The sequence below is a fragment of the Artibeus jamaicensis genome, unplaced genomic scaffold (genome assembly GCF_021234435.1).
Source record: "Artibeus jamaicensis isolate MK-2021 breed Jamaican fruit bat unplaced genomic scaffold, CSHL_Jam_final contig_548, whole genome shotgun sequence".
Classification (NCBI taxonomy): domain Eukaryota; kingdom Metazoa; phylum Chordata; class Mammalia; order Chiroptera; family Phyllostomidae; genus Artibeus; species Artibeus jamaicensis.
This window is the reverse complement of record NW_026521883.1, coordinates 3729487-3744800: the sequence shown is the minus strand read 5'-3', so window position 1 is coordinate 3744800 and position 15314 is coordinate 3729487. Positions and strand designations below refer to the sequence as shown.

General features: G+C 42.1%; 1 protein-coding gene and 1 pseudogene across 5 annotated transcripts in view; one reads left to right on the top strand and one right to left on the bottom strand.

Annotated features, from left to right (window-relative positions):
- Nucleotides 1–13910, top strand: part of FRMD6 (FERM domain containing 6) — a 92692-nt gene extending 78782 nt beyond the window's left edge. For all 5 annotated transcript variants that reach the window (XM_037155618.2, XM_037155617.2, XM_037155615.2 and 2 more), the window contains exons 10-14: nucleotides 1417–1591; nucleotides 5802–6137; nucleotides 7248–7379; nucleotides 8736–8827; nucleotides 11009–13910. In XM_037155618.2, the coding sequence (XP_037011513.2) occupies nucleotides 1417–1591; nucleotides 5802–6137; nucleotides 7248–7379; nucleotides 8736–8827; nucleotides 11009–11293 (1020 nt within the window). In that variant the 3' untranslated portion in view covers nucleotides 11294–13910. The remainder of the gene's footprint in view (nucleotides 1–1416; nucleotides 1592–5801; nucleotides 6138–7247; nucleotides 7380–8735; nucleotides 8828–11008) is intronic.
- On the bottom strand, nucleotides 9494–9613 carry LOC119057150 (uncharacterized; annotated as a pseudogene).
- Nucleotides 13911–15314: the final 1404 nt, after the last annotated feature.

Genomic DNA, 15314 nt, shown 5'->3' with positions numbered 1-15314 from the left:
CCCTAGGAGATTTTTGATTCAGTGGCTGTGGGTTGGAGTGGGAATCTACTTTGACAGACTTCTCAGATGAGTCTTCTTGCAGCCAGGCCAGCCCTGATGTTGAGCAAATTACTTAACCTCTCTGTGCCTTAGATTCTTCATTTAAAAATGGGGATAATTAGCTTTCCTCCATAGACTTATTGTGAGGATAGATGAGTTAATATCTCCTTCGTACTCATTAAGTATCAGTTATTACCATTCTAGCATTGGGATCTGCTGGTGGGTTGGTTTTTTAAGTCCAGAGGTAAAAAATTCCATCCCTTTCTGAGTTACAGAAATCCATATTGCTTTGTACTGACACCAAGTCAGAATATGCCTCCCTCTTTGCTTTACTTCTCCCCACTGGCTGAGAAGAGGCATTGTGTCTGGAATATTCCTTTTTGTATTTCTGCTGTGCTATTCATTAATGGGAAAGTGAAAGAAATTCAGAATATTCTGTAACTATAAGGAGCTCTGCCAAACTCTCACCTTCAACTTCATGTTAATGATCCTAGACTTAAAGAATGAGATTCTTTATATCTCTGTTGGTAGATACTTACACTGCTTATCTCTCTTCTTTCGCTTTCCTGTCCCATCCCTCCCACTGTCCCTCTAGCTTCCAACTTCTTTCATCCAGCTAGAGAAGTTTTATGTATTTTTCTAAACCCTAAAGAGGCATCCTGTATTTTTCACTATCATAATTCTATTTATTTCCTTCCCAGAGTTTATCACAAACTGTAATTATTTTACGTGTTAATTTACCATCTGTCCCACTAGAATGTGTCTCCAAGAGGGTAGGGGCCTTGTCTGTCCTGTTCACTGTTTTCTCAGTGTCTAGCACAGTGTTTGGTACGTGGTAAGTGTTTAACAAGGATCTGAATGCCTTACGCTTCCAGAATTTGTTGGCTGAGTTAAGGTGCTGGAATTGCATTTGAGGTTGCTGTCACGATGGACCCTTTTCTTCTCTGTCATGTACAATAAGTGGCCTGACCAGCCAGAGAAACCCATTCAGTGATTTCCAGAAGACCCTTGTGAGACCCTTCCCTGAATTTTTGGTAATCCTCTGTTTATGGTGTGTTTGATAAGGAACATAGTAATTTATATGTTAGCAAATTTTGAATGGAGCATTATATGGTTAAGTCCTCACTTAAGGTGAGGTCCTGTGGCTTTAAGCAAAAGGATGGATCGTGAAACCTGTTTTACATAGGCTAACTGACATAAATAAGAGTCAAGTTCCTATAGCAGCTCATCAACGTTATAACAAAGCAGCATTATTTGAGGACCTGCTACACTTCTATTTCTGAATCTGTAGTTTTCCTTACTAAATAGAAAATGAAGGGGACCTTGGCAATTCAAAGGTTTTTCTTCCCGATTCTGATTTATGCTTTCCTTTCACAGGGAAAGAAATTTGAGATCTTGCCAGATGGCTTGCCCTCAGCCAGGAAGCTCATATACTACACGGGGTGCCCCATGCGCTCCAGACACCTCCTGCAGCTGCTGAGCAATAGCCACCGCCTCTACATGAATCTACAGCCTGTCCTGCGCCACATCCGGAAGCTGGAGGAAAATGAAGGTATCACAGGGTCTCGAATGGGGAAGCAAATGATGCTTTTGCCACCCACGACCCCTCACTCTATAGCTGCCATCAACTGGGGCTTTGGGCTCCTGAGGAGTGGGATTTGGGGACTGGGCCCCTCCAGATTTAGTGCAGCATTCCTATTCCCATCTCAGCTCTATTTCATTCAGAAGGCAAGGGATAGCCACCAACCATACCTATCCCAAATAGCTGAGGTTACCCTCTCGCTTAGCTAACCCTCGAGTACAGTCTCTTTAAAATCTCTTATTCCACACTTAGCTTGCAAATCCTTGCAAAAAGCCACCATGTGAAGGTTCATGTCAAGCTTAGCTGCGTCTCAGAGCTCTGTGTGCACCCTGATCCACCGTGGATCTGTTATCTGTGGGCAGTCTGACATTCCTTCCAGTCAGGTGGGTCACAGGAATGTCTCTTGTCTCTCTAATTGACTGCAGGGAGGACCCCAAGGCTGCTTTAGCAAGAATGACAAACAAAGGAGAGAGAAATTTTTATTTGAGGATTTTACCAGCCAGTCCTTTGGGGCTTTGCTGAGACAGAGACAGAATCAAGTGGTCTATTTGGGGCCCCAGAATCCTGGGCCCTGAAAAGGGGACACATGGAGAAGAGGAAGGCAGGGATGGGGCCTCTAACAGCAGGCTTCAGCTTTACAATATTAATAAGCTCATGGTCCGCCCTTCACCTTGAGTTATGGCACGTTGGAGCTTCTCCATTTAACACTCCAACTTCTGATCCCCCAAAATACTACTTTGCATATTTGTTTATTTTTTAATGCCTTCAATTTGTTTTGCAAATTCATGTGGTGCTAATTCTGGGTAACTCAATTGTATTAGTAGATTTTAGGCATTTGTATGACCGTTAGAATGCAGATTCATACCTTAGGTCAATGTCTGAAGCAGTTTTGACCTCTCAGTCCCCACCTTTCCTACAGAAACAAGGCAGATTCTCATAACAAGGCAAAATCCCTACAGTTTTTCACATCTGACTGATACCTTTCAAAAACTGTCTCTACCTAATGAGACCCAGTTTGGAGATGTCATTGTCATTTAAGTAGTGATTAGAACATGAGTCATTTCCCACTGTCTGCCACCAAACTGTGTCGTTGGAGCAAATGGGTGAAATTGTCGGGTGTTTGGGCTTCCTCGCTGCCAGACTGCCAGTTCTTCCCTGCGATGACTCATTGTTGTAACAAATCCGTCTCTCTGATGCTTACTTGAATATTAAAAGAATTCGGATGGGACAGAGTGCCAGGGAAACTTGGGAGAATAGGTAGGTGTCTTATTTAGGTGCAAAGCCCATCATTTGCCAAGTCAGCCTCATTCCTAATTGGTGCCTTGAGAAGTTCATTTATTCTGTCAGCTCTCTTGCCAGCAGCATTTTAGTAAATTCTTGTTTAGGTGACTTGAGGGGGTGCTTTTTAGAGCCTATGAGAAATAATGAACCATAAGGTCTGAGGTGAACTACCAAGCATAGTACCAAGTTCATTTGGGGGCTTATGTGTATGGGGCAATGAAGGAATTAGTGAAAAAAGTTATAAATTGGATTTTTTATTTGGGTAAGTACTTACCCAAATTTGGAGGGAACATCTTTTTTTTTTTTCTTCCAAAGCAAACATATGGTACTTAATTTCTTCTACTTAGAGATCCCTCCAGGTCCGAAGAAAACCTGAAATTAAGTTTCTCTGGACCAGCCTTGAGCCTAATCCAGTTATCTCACCCACATGTATGGACGCCATCTTTTTTTTTTTTTTTCTTTTTTTTAAGAAAGCTCTTTCTCAACTTTGGCTCAGCAAAAAAGCAGCACAGAAAAATTTAATTTAGAGTTAGCTCGTCTGAAATACTTTTTTAGCACTTTATAGTAGAAAATGATCACAAGAATTCTTCCACAATGTTTAGAAGAAAAGAAATGCTTTGTCTCTAAAAAAAAATTTAACCCAACTTTATTCAGTAGCTGGAGCTTATTCTTAGGTGGTATACCCAGCAATTATATCAACTACATTCCATTCTAAAATCATGTGTGGAAAACTGTATTCTATGGGCTTGTACCCCAGAGGAAGGAATAAAGGAACACCCGCATGTCGACCATCTGCACTGTTGACACCGGTGACTGGTAGGCTGCGATTGGCAGTTCTTACACTAAATTTCTGAATTATTTCAGCATTTTTTTCTCAGTTTGTAACTGAATGGCGTGAAACTTCTTAAATGTTTGCAGAGGGTCAGTCAGGGGTGTCCAGCCTTTTGGCGTCTCTGGGCCACACTGGAAGAAGAGTTGTCTGGGACCATACATTAAATATACAAACACTAATGAAAACTGATGAGCAAAAAAAAAGGTTTTAAGTAAATGTACGGTTTTTGCATTGGACCGCATTCATAGCCGGCCTGAGTCACATGCATTGCACACACGCAAGTAGTGTAGTGCTCACTCTGAAGGGAGCAGAGCCACGGAGGGCTTGTGTTCCAGCCGGTGTGCTAGTGAATACGGAAGAACCAGGATTGGCTCCAAACCTTTCAGCAAGTTAGGGTTAAAAGACTGAGGTAAAAAAGCTTTTAAATTATTACATCTACAATTCCCAATTGTCTTAGAACTACAACACCCTATAAAAATTCCTTTTTTTTTTTTTTTTACTTTTTTTCCTCTTCACTTGCTACCCTTCCAAGGGTCATATGACTATTATTTGAAACTACAGGAAGTAGAAATTGTAGAATTTTGTAAACACTTTTAGCTCTCATCTTCAGCTCAACCCCACTTGCCTTCAGAAAATGGGAATCATTAGAATCCAGTCTAGCCCTAAAAAATGGGGGGGTGCTCTTTTATTTCAGTGATGGGTGTGTTGGGCTGTGAGGTCCAGTTCCAGTCTGCTCTCTCTGTGGCCACACACACATGCCTTTGTGCTTTAGCCTGACTCCTTAGAATTGACATGAATGGACCAGAGCCCAGAAGTGTACCCCTAGCCTGCTCCCAGCGTCTTTTCTATTATGCACCCTGGAAAACATAGCCAGCCTTTCTTCTGATGCTCATTCCCTCTCTGGGGAGCCTGTGGCGATTATGCTTCAGAGCTGGATTCAGACATCAGCAGTGGAAGTGTTTTTTACTTAAACAAGAAACATGACAATTAAACCCATTATCACCCCCTAAGAATCTAGTTAGTCTACTAGTTAGCATTTGCTGAGGTGATACCAACTTAACATTCTCCAAATGCACTTTCCGTTTTTAGCATTGTTCTAATGTGTTATTTTCATCAGTATTAAAAATATAAGGAAGTTAAACTTTTTTGTTGTTTTCAATTTCTGACGTGAAGCTCACAAAATGGTATTTTTGTGTCAGTTGTACACCTGCACCTCAGCTGCAACCTTGTGCATTAGCATCATAATGGCTAGTTTAGCATTTGGTAACAGGGGCTTTCCTGTATCGTGTTTGCTTAAAGAGCAGCACTGGCCTGTTAAAGAACATTTTTACCATCAGAGGCCACATGGCAAACCAGTGGTGATTACTATGTCTTCTAAGTAGATGGCAAAGCCTCACTAATTCAGCCTAATGGAGAAAAGCGATCTTCTTTAATGAATATCTAAATTTTAGAATTCTTTGAAAGAAATTCTCAGAAGACTAGTTGTTACTCTAAATTGTATTTGATGGTTAGAGCTAAGCAAACAAGGGACCAAATTGAACAAATAAAAAATAAAGTGAATGGCAATTAGCATAATTATATTTATTAAACAGTCTCCTATAGCAGTGCTTCTAAAATTGTCTGTAGGGAAGGACCAGGCTTTTAAAATTTCTAATCTCCTGTGGACTGATACTTTTGCAAAATAGAAACCACATTGGCTGTGATGACAATGTCACATTGCTCTAAAACTTTTCTAAATGCTTATTCTCACTTACTGAACTTATGTCACTGTGGACCAACAACATTGCTGACAAGAGGTGGTCGGTCAAGGAGCGCTCTTCAACGGTGTTTGAAGCTTTAAAACTCTTTAAGTAGTTTAAGTAGTCCCCTCAAATGTGTTGTCCTGGTTTTTATTCATTTTGCAGTGTTCTTAAGTGGAGAGCCTATCAGAATTAGGACCACTTTCCGGGCACTAGATTCTGAGTGTGAAATGGTGCTTGTTCTTGGCCTGATGACTCACTTAAGCTCACCAACCACTCCTTCTGTCTTGGCTGAATATAATGACGAGCTATGTTCCTTACCACACAGAGAAGAAGCAGTACCGGGAATCTTACATCAGCGACAACCTGGACCTTGACATGGACCAGCTGGAAAAGCGCTCCCGGGCCAGCGGGAGCAGTGCAGGCAGCATGAAGCATAAGCGCCTGTCTCGTCACTCCACCGCCAGCCACAGCAGTTCCCACACCTCGGGCATCGAGGCAGACACCAAGCCCCGGGACGTGGGGCCAGAAGACAGCTACTCCAGCAGTGCCATCCACCGCAAGCTGAAGACCTGCAGTTCAATGACCAGCCACGGCAGCTCCCACACCTCAGGGGTGGAGAGCGGTGGCAAGGACCGGCTGGAGGAGGACTCGCAGGACGATGGTAACCCCTCCCTCAGGCCCCCCAAGCCAACAGTGCTGACTCATCCTCACTGGCTGTCTTCTTTTTCTTGCATAGTTTTTTTTTCAAGTATTAGTTCTATAGAACTGATTATCTGGAGAACAATTAAGATGTCATAGTAGTCTTCTTGCCATCTTCCCCAACAAGTTGGTTGAGGTGTTTGTGTTTTACTGTGAACAAAACATCCCTCTAGTCATGATCCTTTGCCACCACAGGGCCAAATGGTTGTGGATTCTAAGTTTCAGCGGTTTATATGAAGTGAGTAGAAGTTAGTCCTGCAGCCTTTGGGTCTTCATTTCTGATTTCCAGATGAAATAAGCATTGGTTCAGACACAGACTGGATTCAGTGATAGTGGCATAAATGTGCTGAATTTATACCAGAAAAAAGAAAGAAATATATTTGAGCCCAGGTCGTTTGCTTAATTAGGGTTTCTTAAACACTGCTCATGTTGCCGAATGCTAGGAGTATAAAGGAAGCATAGCACCTGGCTGCCCGACTCTGTTATGGAAGTCAGAGGAGACCTACAGCCTGTGTCAGCCAAACTTAGCATTTATGTCCATCTTTTTTTATTCTTTTTCTTTCTCACCCAATTGCTATAGCGTTCAAGTTTGGGGAAAAGATACTGACTGCGTTAAGGAAATCAGCAGAATGTGGTTACTGTAGGATTCATGCGGACCTCACACTGAGTCACTGAGCCTCGAGAGTAGGCAGCCGTGGGCAGTGGGGAGCTTCATGAACTCCTCGTTCTCTGTGTCAGCGATCTGCTTTGGCACTAGGCAAGCGGCCCATCGGTCTCAGCTTGCCCTGTCCTTGCAGCATGGCAGTACAGCTTTTCTTCTTCCTTAAAGAGGAAGCAGTAACTGAGTCAGATCATGTTATTTAGAAGACTTGCAGATAACACAGCAGTCCATCCTGTGAGAAAGAGAACAAGTGGCAGCTAATTGAGGATTGTCCCTATAGTGGACTGTTGTAGAGTCTCATTAGCCAATTTATTTTAAAATATGAATGATTACATGGTCTCCCTCAGAAAGTGGCTATGAACTATGGTGGCCATTTCCCTTCATGTCACAAATGTCCTTTTTCTGTGTCAGAAATAGAGATGCTGGTGGATGACCCCAGGGACCTGGAGCAGGTGAACGACGAGTCTCTGGAAGTTAGCCCAGACATGTGCATCTACATCACGGAGGACATGCTCCTGTCACGGAAGCTGAACGGGCACTCTGGTGAGCTCGCGGGAAGTTCTCCTTAGCTGGCGGGTTGCTCTGGGCTGAGAAGCAGGTGCCTCCGAAAATAGAAGGGGTGGGACTGGAGTTGGAGCCTTTCCAAGTCAGTGTTAGCTGTAGGATCGAGTGCCCTCTGCGGAGGAAAGAGAAAGAGGAGAGAGGCTCCCAGGGTTGGGAAGTGGCTTCTTCTACCCGTTGCTCTGGACAAAGTTGTAAAATAGGGTTTTCTTTCTCTCTTTTGCTATTTTAAATGATATTCAGAAAATTATATACAACATCTGCAAGGGTCCTCTGAGACCCTTTAGGCCAGCCTCCTCCTCTTTGTAGTTGAGAAAACCTGTAGGTTAGAGAGACAAATGCTACATGGCTAGAAAGAGAAGTTGCGACTCCAGGTTTGTTTGTTTTGTTTCCCCAGTGTTGCACTAGTACAGGGATCTGGAGGAGAATGTATCAAAAAAGATTGGCATAAAAAGGCACTTTTAAATTCTGCATTTGATTAATTATTCTGGAAAACATGCATTCACCATAACCCTATTATAGGGTTCTATATTACATAACATATGTATTTCTATCAAATGAAAGATGTGATCTTTAAAAATAGGAGCAAGATGGGTTTCATTTTTAAACCTCAGTTACTTCTGTGTCTCTCACGTGTCATGAATTGGTCACTGTGGCCCAGAGATGGGCCACAGTGTCCCCATCGGCCCGGAAGAGCTCCCATGAATCACCCATGCTCCACAGCAGGCTCTGCGCCTTGTGCTTTTCACGCATGTGCTCTTTAATCATCATTTACCAGCTCCCTCGTGTAAGAGGAGGAGACTGAGACGGAGGGTGGTTAAGTAACTGGCTGGCACTCAGCTAATTACTTGTCTGGGCCGCGTTCCAGCCCAGATCTGTGTGACCGCAGAGGCCGGCGCCCTCGCACTCACCCACTGCACGTGCACGTGGCACCGGACCTGGACGGCGCGTCACTGTGCCGGTGCGGGCTGAATTCAGAGCAACCGTTAGGTGGAAAGTGGGGAAACTTCAGGAGCTATCATGAAGAGACTGCTTTACACCTGTGGCCTTTGTTTGTACTGCTGACCTCGTCATAAATAGCTTAATTAGAAGTTTATGCTAGAAAATTGAGGCTCGAAACTCCTTTCTCTACTCAAACGCCACATTCCTCTTACCCCCACCCCCACGTACTGTAAGATACAAGGTAACATGTGTTCTGTTCTGGTTGCCCGCCACCAGAGTCATCGTGAGATTTTCCCAATAATGGTTAATATTTGATCTTTCTTTTTAGTAGTGGTAGACATGTGGCAAGAGGTATGAATAATGTGAAGTCTTCATTTTTTCTTCTGTTTTGTTTAGGGTTGATTGTGAAAGAAATCGGTTCTTCCACCTCTAGCTCCTCAGAAACAGTTGTAAAACTTCGTGGCCAGAGTACCGATTCTCTTCCACAGGTACGGAAGGGGTTCAAAATTTTAAGTAGGGACGTGATGTTTTTATTTATATTATATGAAGAGGTGAAATTAAAAATCCTGAAGAAATACCAGATGCCTACATTATAGTTTTATTCTGAACTCGTTTTCATTTTATTTGCCAGTTCCATTTATCTTTGAGTTGATTTTGGTTTGGGATAAACTATGTACTTAATTTTACACTTCATGTAGGTGAGGAGCCTCTAACATTCAGACTTCAAGTCTGATTCTTCCACTCAGAGTGGACTTTCAAAGTATACTCGGGGGGAACATTTAATAACTTGTGTTCACTGGTTAGGCTCTCAAAATATCAAAGATACAGATAAATTAACATACTCTAATGCTCATGGTTGCAGCATTTGGATAGAACGTACAACTTATATTTGCCTCTATTTCCTGAGTACTCTCTCCTATGTCCTTTTTCTTGGACTCTCTCTCTCTTTCTCTCTCTTCTGTGTGTTTCTTCTTTTGTCCTCTTGCATTCTGGCAGTCTTTGCCTCTTACATTTTTCTCTCTTTTTTCCCATTTGCACTTTTTTCCTCTAACATTTAACTAGTAATGTGAAATGACATTTTATTAAATATTTTCTGAAAACCCCAGTGAGTGGTTTTTATTTTTTTAACATTTTATTTTATTTTTGTCCCCCACAGATGTAGTCCCCTATTCAATCCGGGCTGCCACAAAGACAGACAGAAAGCTCAGGGATTTTTTTCTTTCGCTTCCTAGTGCAACATTTTATTTATTTTTTAGAAAGGGGAATGGAGGGAGGAAGAAAGGAACAGAAACATCAGTGCGTGGTTGCCTCTCACACAGCCCCTACTGGGGACCTGACCTGGCCTGCAACCCAGGCACGTGCCCTGACTGGGAATCGAACAGGCCATCCCTTGGTTCCCAGGCCAGCACTCAATCCATTGAGACACACCAGCCAGGGAAGTGAATGGTTTTTAAAGCTGTGTGTGTAGCATGATGATTAACTGAACAAGCTCCAGGGTCACACTGGCTGGGTTTGCCCCACTGCTGGGCCACTTAAGCATGAGCTTTTGTACACAGTGGTGTGTGGGGTACAGCTAAGGATCACAGTCCTCACCTACAAAGTGGGGAAAGCACCTGGGCACCTGCCCTGAGGACTTGTGGTGACGAGCTAATGAATTCTCTGTGAAAACACATCAGTGCCTAGGAAGACGACATCAGTATGAGATACTGTCATCTACAGGGAGTGCTCAGATGTGACACTGCCTAGAAAAATATTGCTGGGCTCAGACTCTGTTCTCTCCTCCTAGTCCTTTTGCCTCTTAATGTGACGTTCAGCAGCAGACGTTAGAGATAGAATGCCTCATTTCCATAAATAACCCATTTAGTGTCTTCTATTACTGTAATTATCGGAGCCGTTTCCAACCTGTTTGTATATGTTCAGCCAGTACCACCTCTTGGGATAATGAGTTCCAAAAGTCTGCTACCTGCAGTGCGAAGCATTTGGCAGAACATGGCCTCGAGCGATGTTCAAGAGCTGCCTTTAATCCTGGCACTCACTTGCCTCCAACCTTCTCTGCACCAGCAACCCCTCACATCATCCTTCCACCCAAGAATTCTGGCTTTTTAAAAAATAGTGCTTCACTCTGTGTTTCTTGAGTAATAATTGGTTTGTGTTCCCATTTCTTACTAACATAATAACAGAACTCAGCATAAAGTGTTGGCCATACTGAATTGCCATATCCTAGGGGAAAAAAAACAAAGAAACAGTATCTTTACATATACAGTCTTATTTTAAGACAATTGCTTGATTTCTGAGATGGATTCCTGTCACATTTGCTCCTCTATGCCTTAGATCAGTCACCTATAAAATGGGGAGAATAACAGCACCCACCTCACAGGGCTAATAGGAAGATTAAATGTGTGGATAATACCCATAGTGTGTGTGTATCAGGGCCAAAACCATAATAAAGTCTCTGTAAATATTAGCTGCTTTCATCGTTATTGGTGGTGCTGATATTTTTCTTCTCTGAGGCTCAGGTACCTCAGATTGGAAACCTTCCTGACATACAGGAATCCTTAACCCTTTATAAATGTTGCTGCCTTCCGTTTACAGAGCAAATATTGCTAACCTTTCTCTGTAGCCTATACTCTTGAAGTTTGTTTTTTTTTTAACCTTCCCTTGTTTTGCAGACTATATGTCGAAAACCAAAGACTTCCACTGATCGACATAGCTTGAGCCTTGATGACATCAGGCTTTACCAGAAAGACTTCTTGCGCATTGCTGGTCTGTGTCAGGACACTGCTCAGAGTTACACTTTTGGATGTGGCCATGAACTGGATGAAGAAGGCCTCTATTGTAACAGCTGCTTGGCTCAGCAGTGTGTCAACATCCAGGATGCTTTTCCAGTCAAAAGAACCAGCAAATACTTTTCTCTGGATCTCACTCATGATGAAGTTCCAGAGTTTGTTGTGTAAAGTGTATCTGCGCGCAGCTGTGCGGCAGCCTGCTGTCGGCCAGAGGCTGTGAAAACCATGAGCTCTTTCTCATTTCTTGTGCCATATCTTCTTCACCCAGAACACAGCTCTTTACGATATTTGCGATGGATGTAAAAGCCTGAGACAATTGCACTTTAAGTATTACACAGAGGTCAAAGAGAATGTACAGCGAGACAAGTGCCTGGAAGTTCACGATCCTTTGGAAGGAATTGTGCTTTACTGCTCACTAAGCCTTTAGAATGTTGAACCATGGTGTGTTTGCTCACTGTTCTGTTTTTTAGTCCAGTCACACAGAACATCACGTTTTGTTATCATGTGAACGATATTAGATTTTTTTGCCTATCAATTTTTTTTATTACTCCCTCATGAAATGTTCATGTTTTGAGGGAGGAGAGAGAAAAAAATCTCTCTTCTTTTACTGGAGAGACCATCTCCTAGTCCCTAGCCATTGCCACCTCACGGGGGCTGTCCCAAAGAGAACACTGATGAAGCAGTCAGAATCCCATGCTTCTAGCAAGCCAAAGAGATGGACATGACAGAAGTGCAGCCCGGGGTCAGACGGCCGCTAACTGAGCAATAAGCAGAAGACAGTGCGTGCTGCAGTGCCGGTTACTGGCTCCCCCACGGCCAGTGCCCTGGCCGCCTCCTACTCTCCCAGAAAGCTCTGGGACTCAGTCAGGTTCCTCATCCAAGTGACAGATCAGTTGTACTCACGTCATGATGTATTCTGTGGAGTTTCCAACACTGGTTTTTGTTAAAACTATGAAAATGTCTTAGAAAATGTTTATGCTTAATGTTTTTTAAATCAAGAACAAATTAGGGTAATGCTAGTTTCTGCTTAACCAAAAATACCCTAACTATATGCATATGTTATTATACATATATAAATACATGAGGTTGTGTGTGTTTATATGTGTTTAAACCTTCCATGACTGTCTTGTATACGTGGTCTTGCTTGTTTAATGTGGAGGTGTCATTGAACGATGGACACCTACAGACAATCAGTTGACATGTGTAGTTAAAAATGACTATTTTCTCATGTGTCTTTTGCTGTGATTCTCAACCCTGGTTGCATCATAGAATTATTTTGGGAGGTTTTAAAAAAAAAGTCTGGGTCCCACCTTCAATGAATTAAATGAGTCTCTTGTGTTGAGACCGAAATGGACTTTTGAGATACTCCAAGTGGAGCTGATATGCAGCAGAGTTGAAAACCACTGATGAGGAGGCTGTCTTTCATGAATTTTTAAGTAAAAGCATATAGAGAATGTTAGTGCTTGAGAAAGGGCCATTGTTAAGGTAGTTACTGCCACTACTGTTAGGATGTATAATGAAACCAAATCAGGAGAGTGAACTCGTTAACCTTCAGATGTACAATAGCGATGTTACTCACACTTCAAGGGAGTACTTTAGCACAATGTCTTTCTATGAGATGTTTTTAATGATTTCGTATTTAAAACATTTGTTTACCATATTTTGATACACCATTTTTTCTACCTACCAGGTTTTATTAAAAAGAACTATATATTATTTTCTAAAGAAACAGTCATATTTTTATACAAAATTAAGTTTTCAGGTAACAAAGAAATAGATTTAGGGTACAGCAGTGTTACCCCTGGATGGGAGTCAGTATTATAAACACACAGAAAACGTGAACAAGCTCCCCCCACGCTGTGCCCCGCATGTCCCCGCGCAGACGTGGCCGGGCGGCGTGCACACAACCAGCCTTGTCAGATCGGTCCAACTTGACACTTTAAAAGGAGAGGAGTTCTATAGAATTCTGCAGTCTTGTACTTGTTTTACTCATATTAAGTGTTCTGGAAGAACCAAAGTTTCAGATACAGAATGTAGAAAAGCATCTCAGTCTCCATGTGAAAGGATGAAGTATGAGAAGATCATCTAGTGACTTTTACTTAAAAGTCGTTAGATAATCCACCATTTCTCATAGATGTGTAAAGGACAAGTCCTGGTGAATTTTGACTCTAAAGGGTCCGAATCATAATGTGCTACGTTTCCTTAGCTCTTAGTGTCTCTTGCAAACATCAAGGAAAAAAAAAACATTTATTGACTAGCTAGTGCTTTCTACTTCATTTTCTCCTTACTTTAACCAGAGTCCAGTCTTCAGGGTTTTGCCAGCACTGTTGGTGGTTTTGCACACCTTTCTAGTTGGATTGATGAACAGTCTTGTAGGTTTTCAAAAATGAAACATGCTAAGGACATTTTGCTTTTTGATCCACTGTTTGCAGCAGAATTATATATATGTATATGAAAATCCATTTTGAATACCTACATTTTTGTATTTGAAAATTGTTTAAAAAAATAAAAAGTCTAAAGCTGTTATTTATTCTGCATTTGTTAATGTCCATTGCTAGTTAGTATACCAGTTGGGTGTATATTGCTTCCACTTCTACATTTGTATTTGCAGCAGTGAGCTTTATATCTACGTAAACTCTAAGTAATCCTTTCTGTGAAAGGATCGTCATATGGGGATGATACCAAAAACGTGTAAAAAAAAAAAAACAACTTCATTATTTTGTAATTATTCTTATAGGCATTTCATGGCAAGATTAACAGTCAATAAAGTTACTTTTTATTTGCCTTTGAGTGCTTTTTTTGTTACCAGAATTCTCAAACAAAGAGTGTTAAAGAGCGAATGTTTTCTTTGTGTTCTTTCCTATAATAAAACACATTAAAGGACAACCTGAAGCCCCAGCGGGACAGAATGCCCAGCCCTGCCATGTGCCAGGCCCTGCTCCATGTGTGTTAAAGTTCACTGGTGAGCGCATTTCATCCTCATATTTCTGGAAAACAGGTACCGGTATTATCCTTGAGTTAGAGATGAAGGAACCAAGGCTCCGAGAGACGAAGTCCATTCTGAGAGGTTGTTGACAACCAGCCTCTGGAGTGAACAGCGGTTCGTTCCAGATTGTGGGCTGAAAGGACTCTACTTGTTTAAATATATTTTTTACTTTTTAAAATTCAGTAATAACTACTGTACTATAAATTTTGCCCTTGACACAATTATCATTGGACTGTTGGTTTTAATTTTTAAAAAATAGCAGGTAAGTGTTTTACCCACCGTTTAAAAGCGCGCGTTCACAGACCGAACGTGAGGCCGACAGGGTGAGGAGGACAGAGCCCAGGCCTTCGGGTCCACACACAGGATCCCGAAAGGCCCCGGCTCTCCTGAAAGAAAATCCATGACCTTCTCTTTGCTCCTGTTTTCTTGGCTATAAAAACGGGAGTAATAATTCAAAGGACCCTTGGGAATTAAATAAGACAATAGGTATAACATGCCCCAGATGACTAAGGTAAAAGGAAGGTTTTTAAGTCTGACAAACATTGAACTTTCACAGAATTGAGCCATTTGGTCATCTGGACACATAAAATTTGAAACAAGCTTTCTAGTTGGGTGTTAACTCGTGAATTTTGCAGAGTATCTGGTAAATCGTAAGTAAATTAGAGGCAAGGGGAAAAAATACCTGTTTGCCTGCTACTTGTCTGATATTACACACATCATGTCTGACCCTCAACCCTTCAAGGAATTGTCACCCTAATTTTGTAGCTAAGGAAATTTCAACTTGCCCAAGATCCTACAGCTAGTAAATGATAGAGGGGAGTTTTAAACCCAGACTGCAAAGGCCTTTGCTTCTGTAAAAGCTTTGCTTTTTGTATTTCATACACTGTGATACCCACTGTCTTTAGAGAAAGCTCAGAATCTAATAGGAAAGACAAACTTAAAATTTTGATAGTGTGATAGACAAATTTATTCACACACTTTTTTTCTTTGAGCACCCACTGCCAGACATACGCGAGACATATGTGTTGCTTTGGCACAGGCAGTGAAGACCTAGGGGGTGGGATTGAGCTGGGGAGATGGGAGAAGCTTTTACTTGGAAGAAGAGCCTTGAATGAGGCCTTCTGGCAGGATGGGGTGAGGACAAGCTGTCCAGGCCGAGGCTTAGAGGCTGCAAACAACTGCTCATTAAGGATCCTGCAAGGA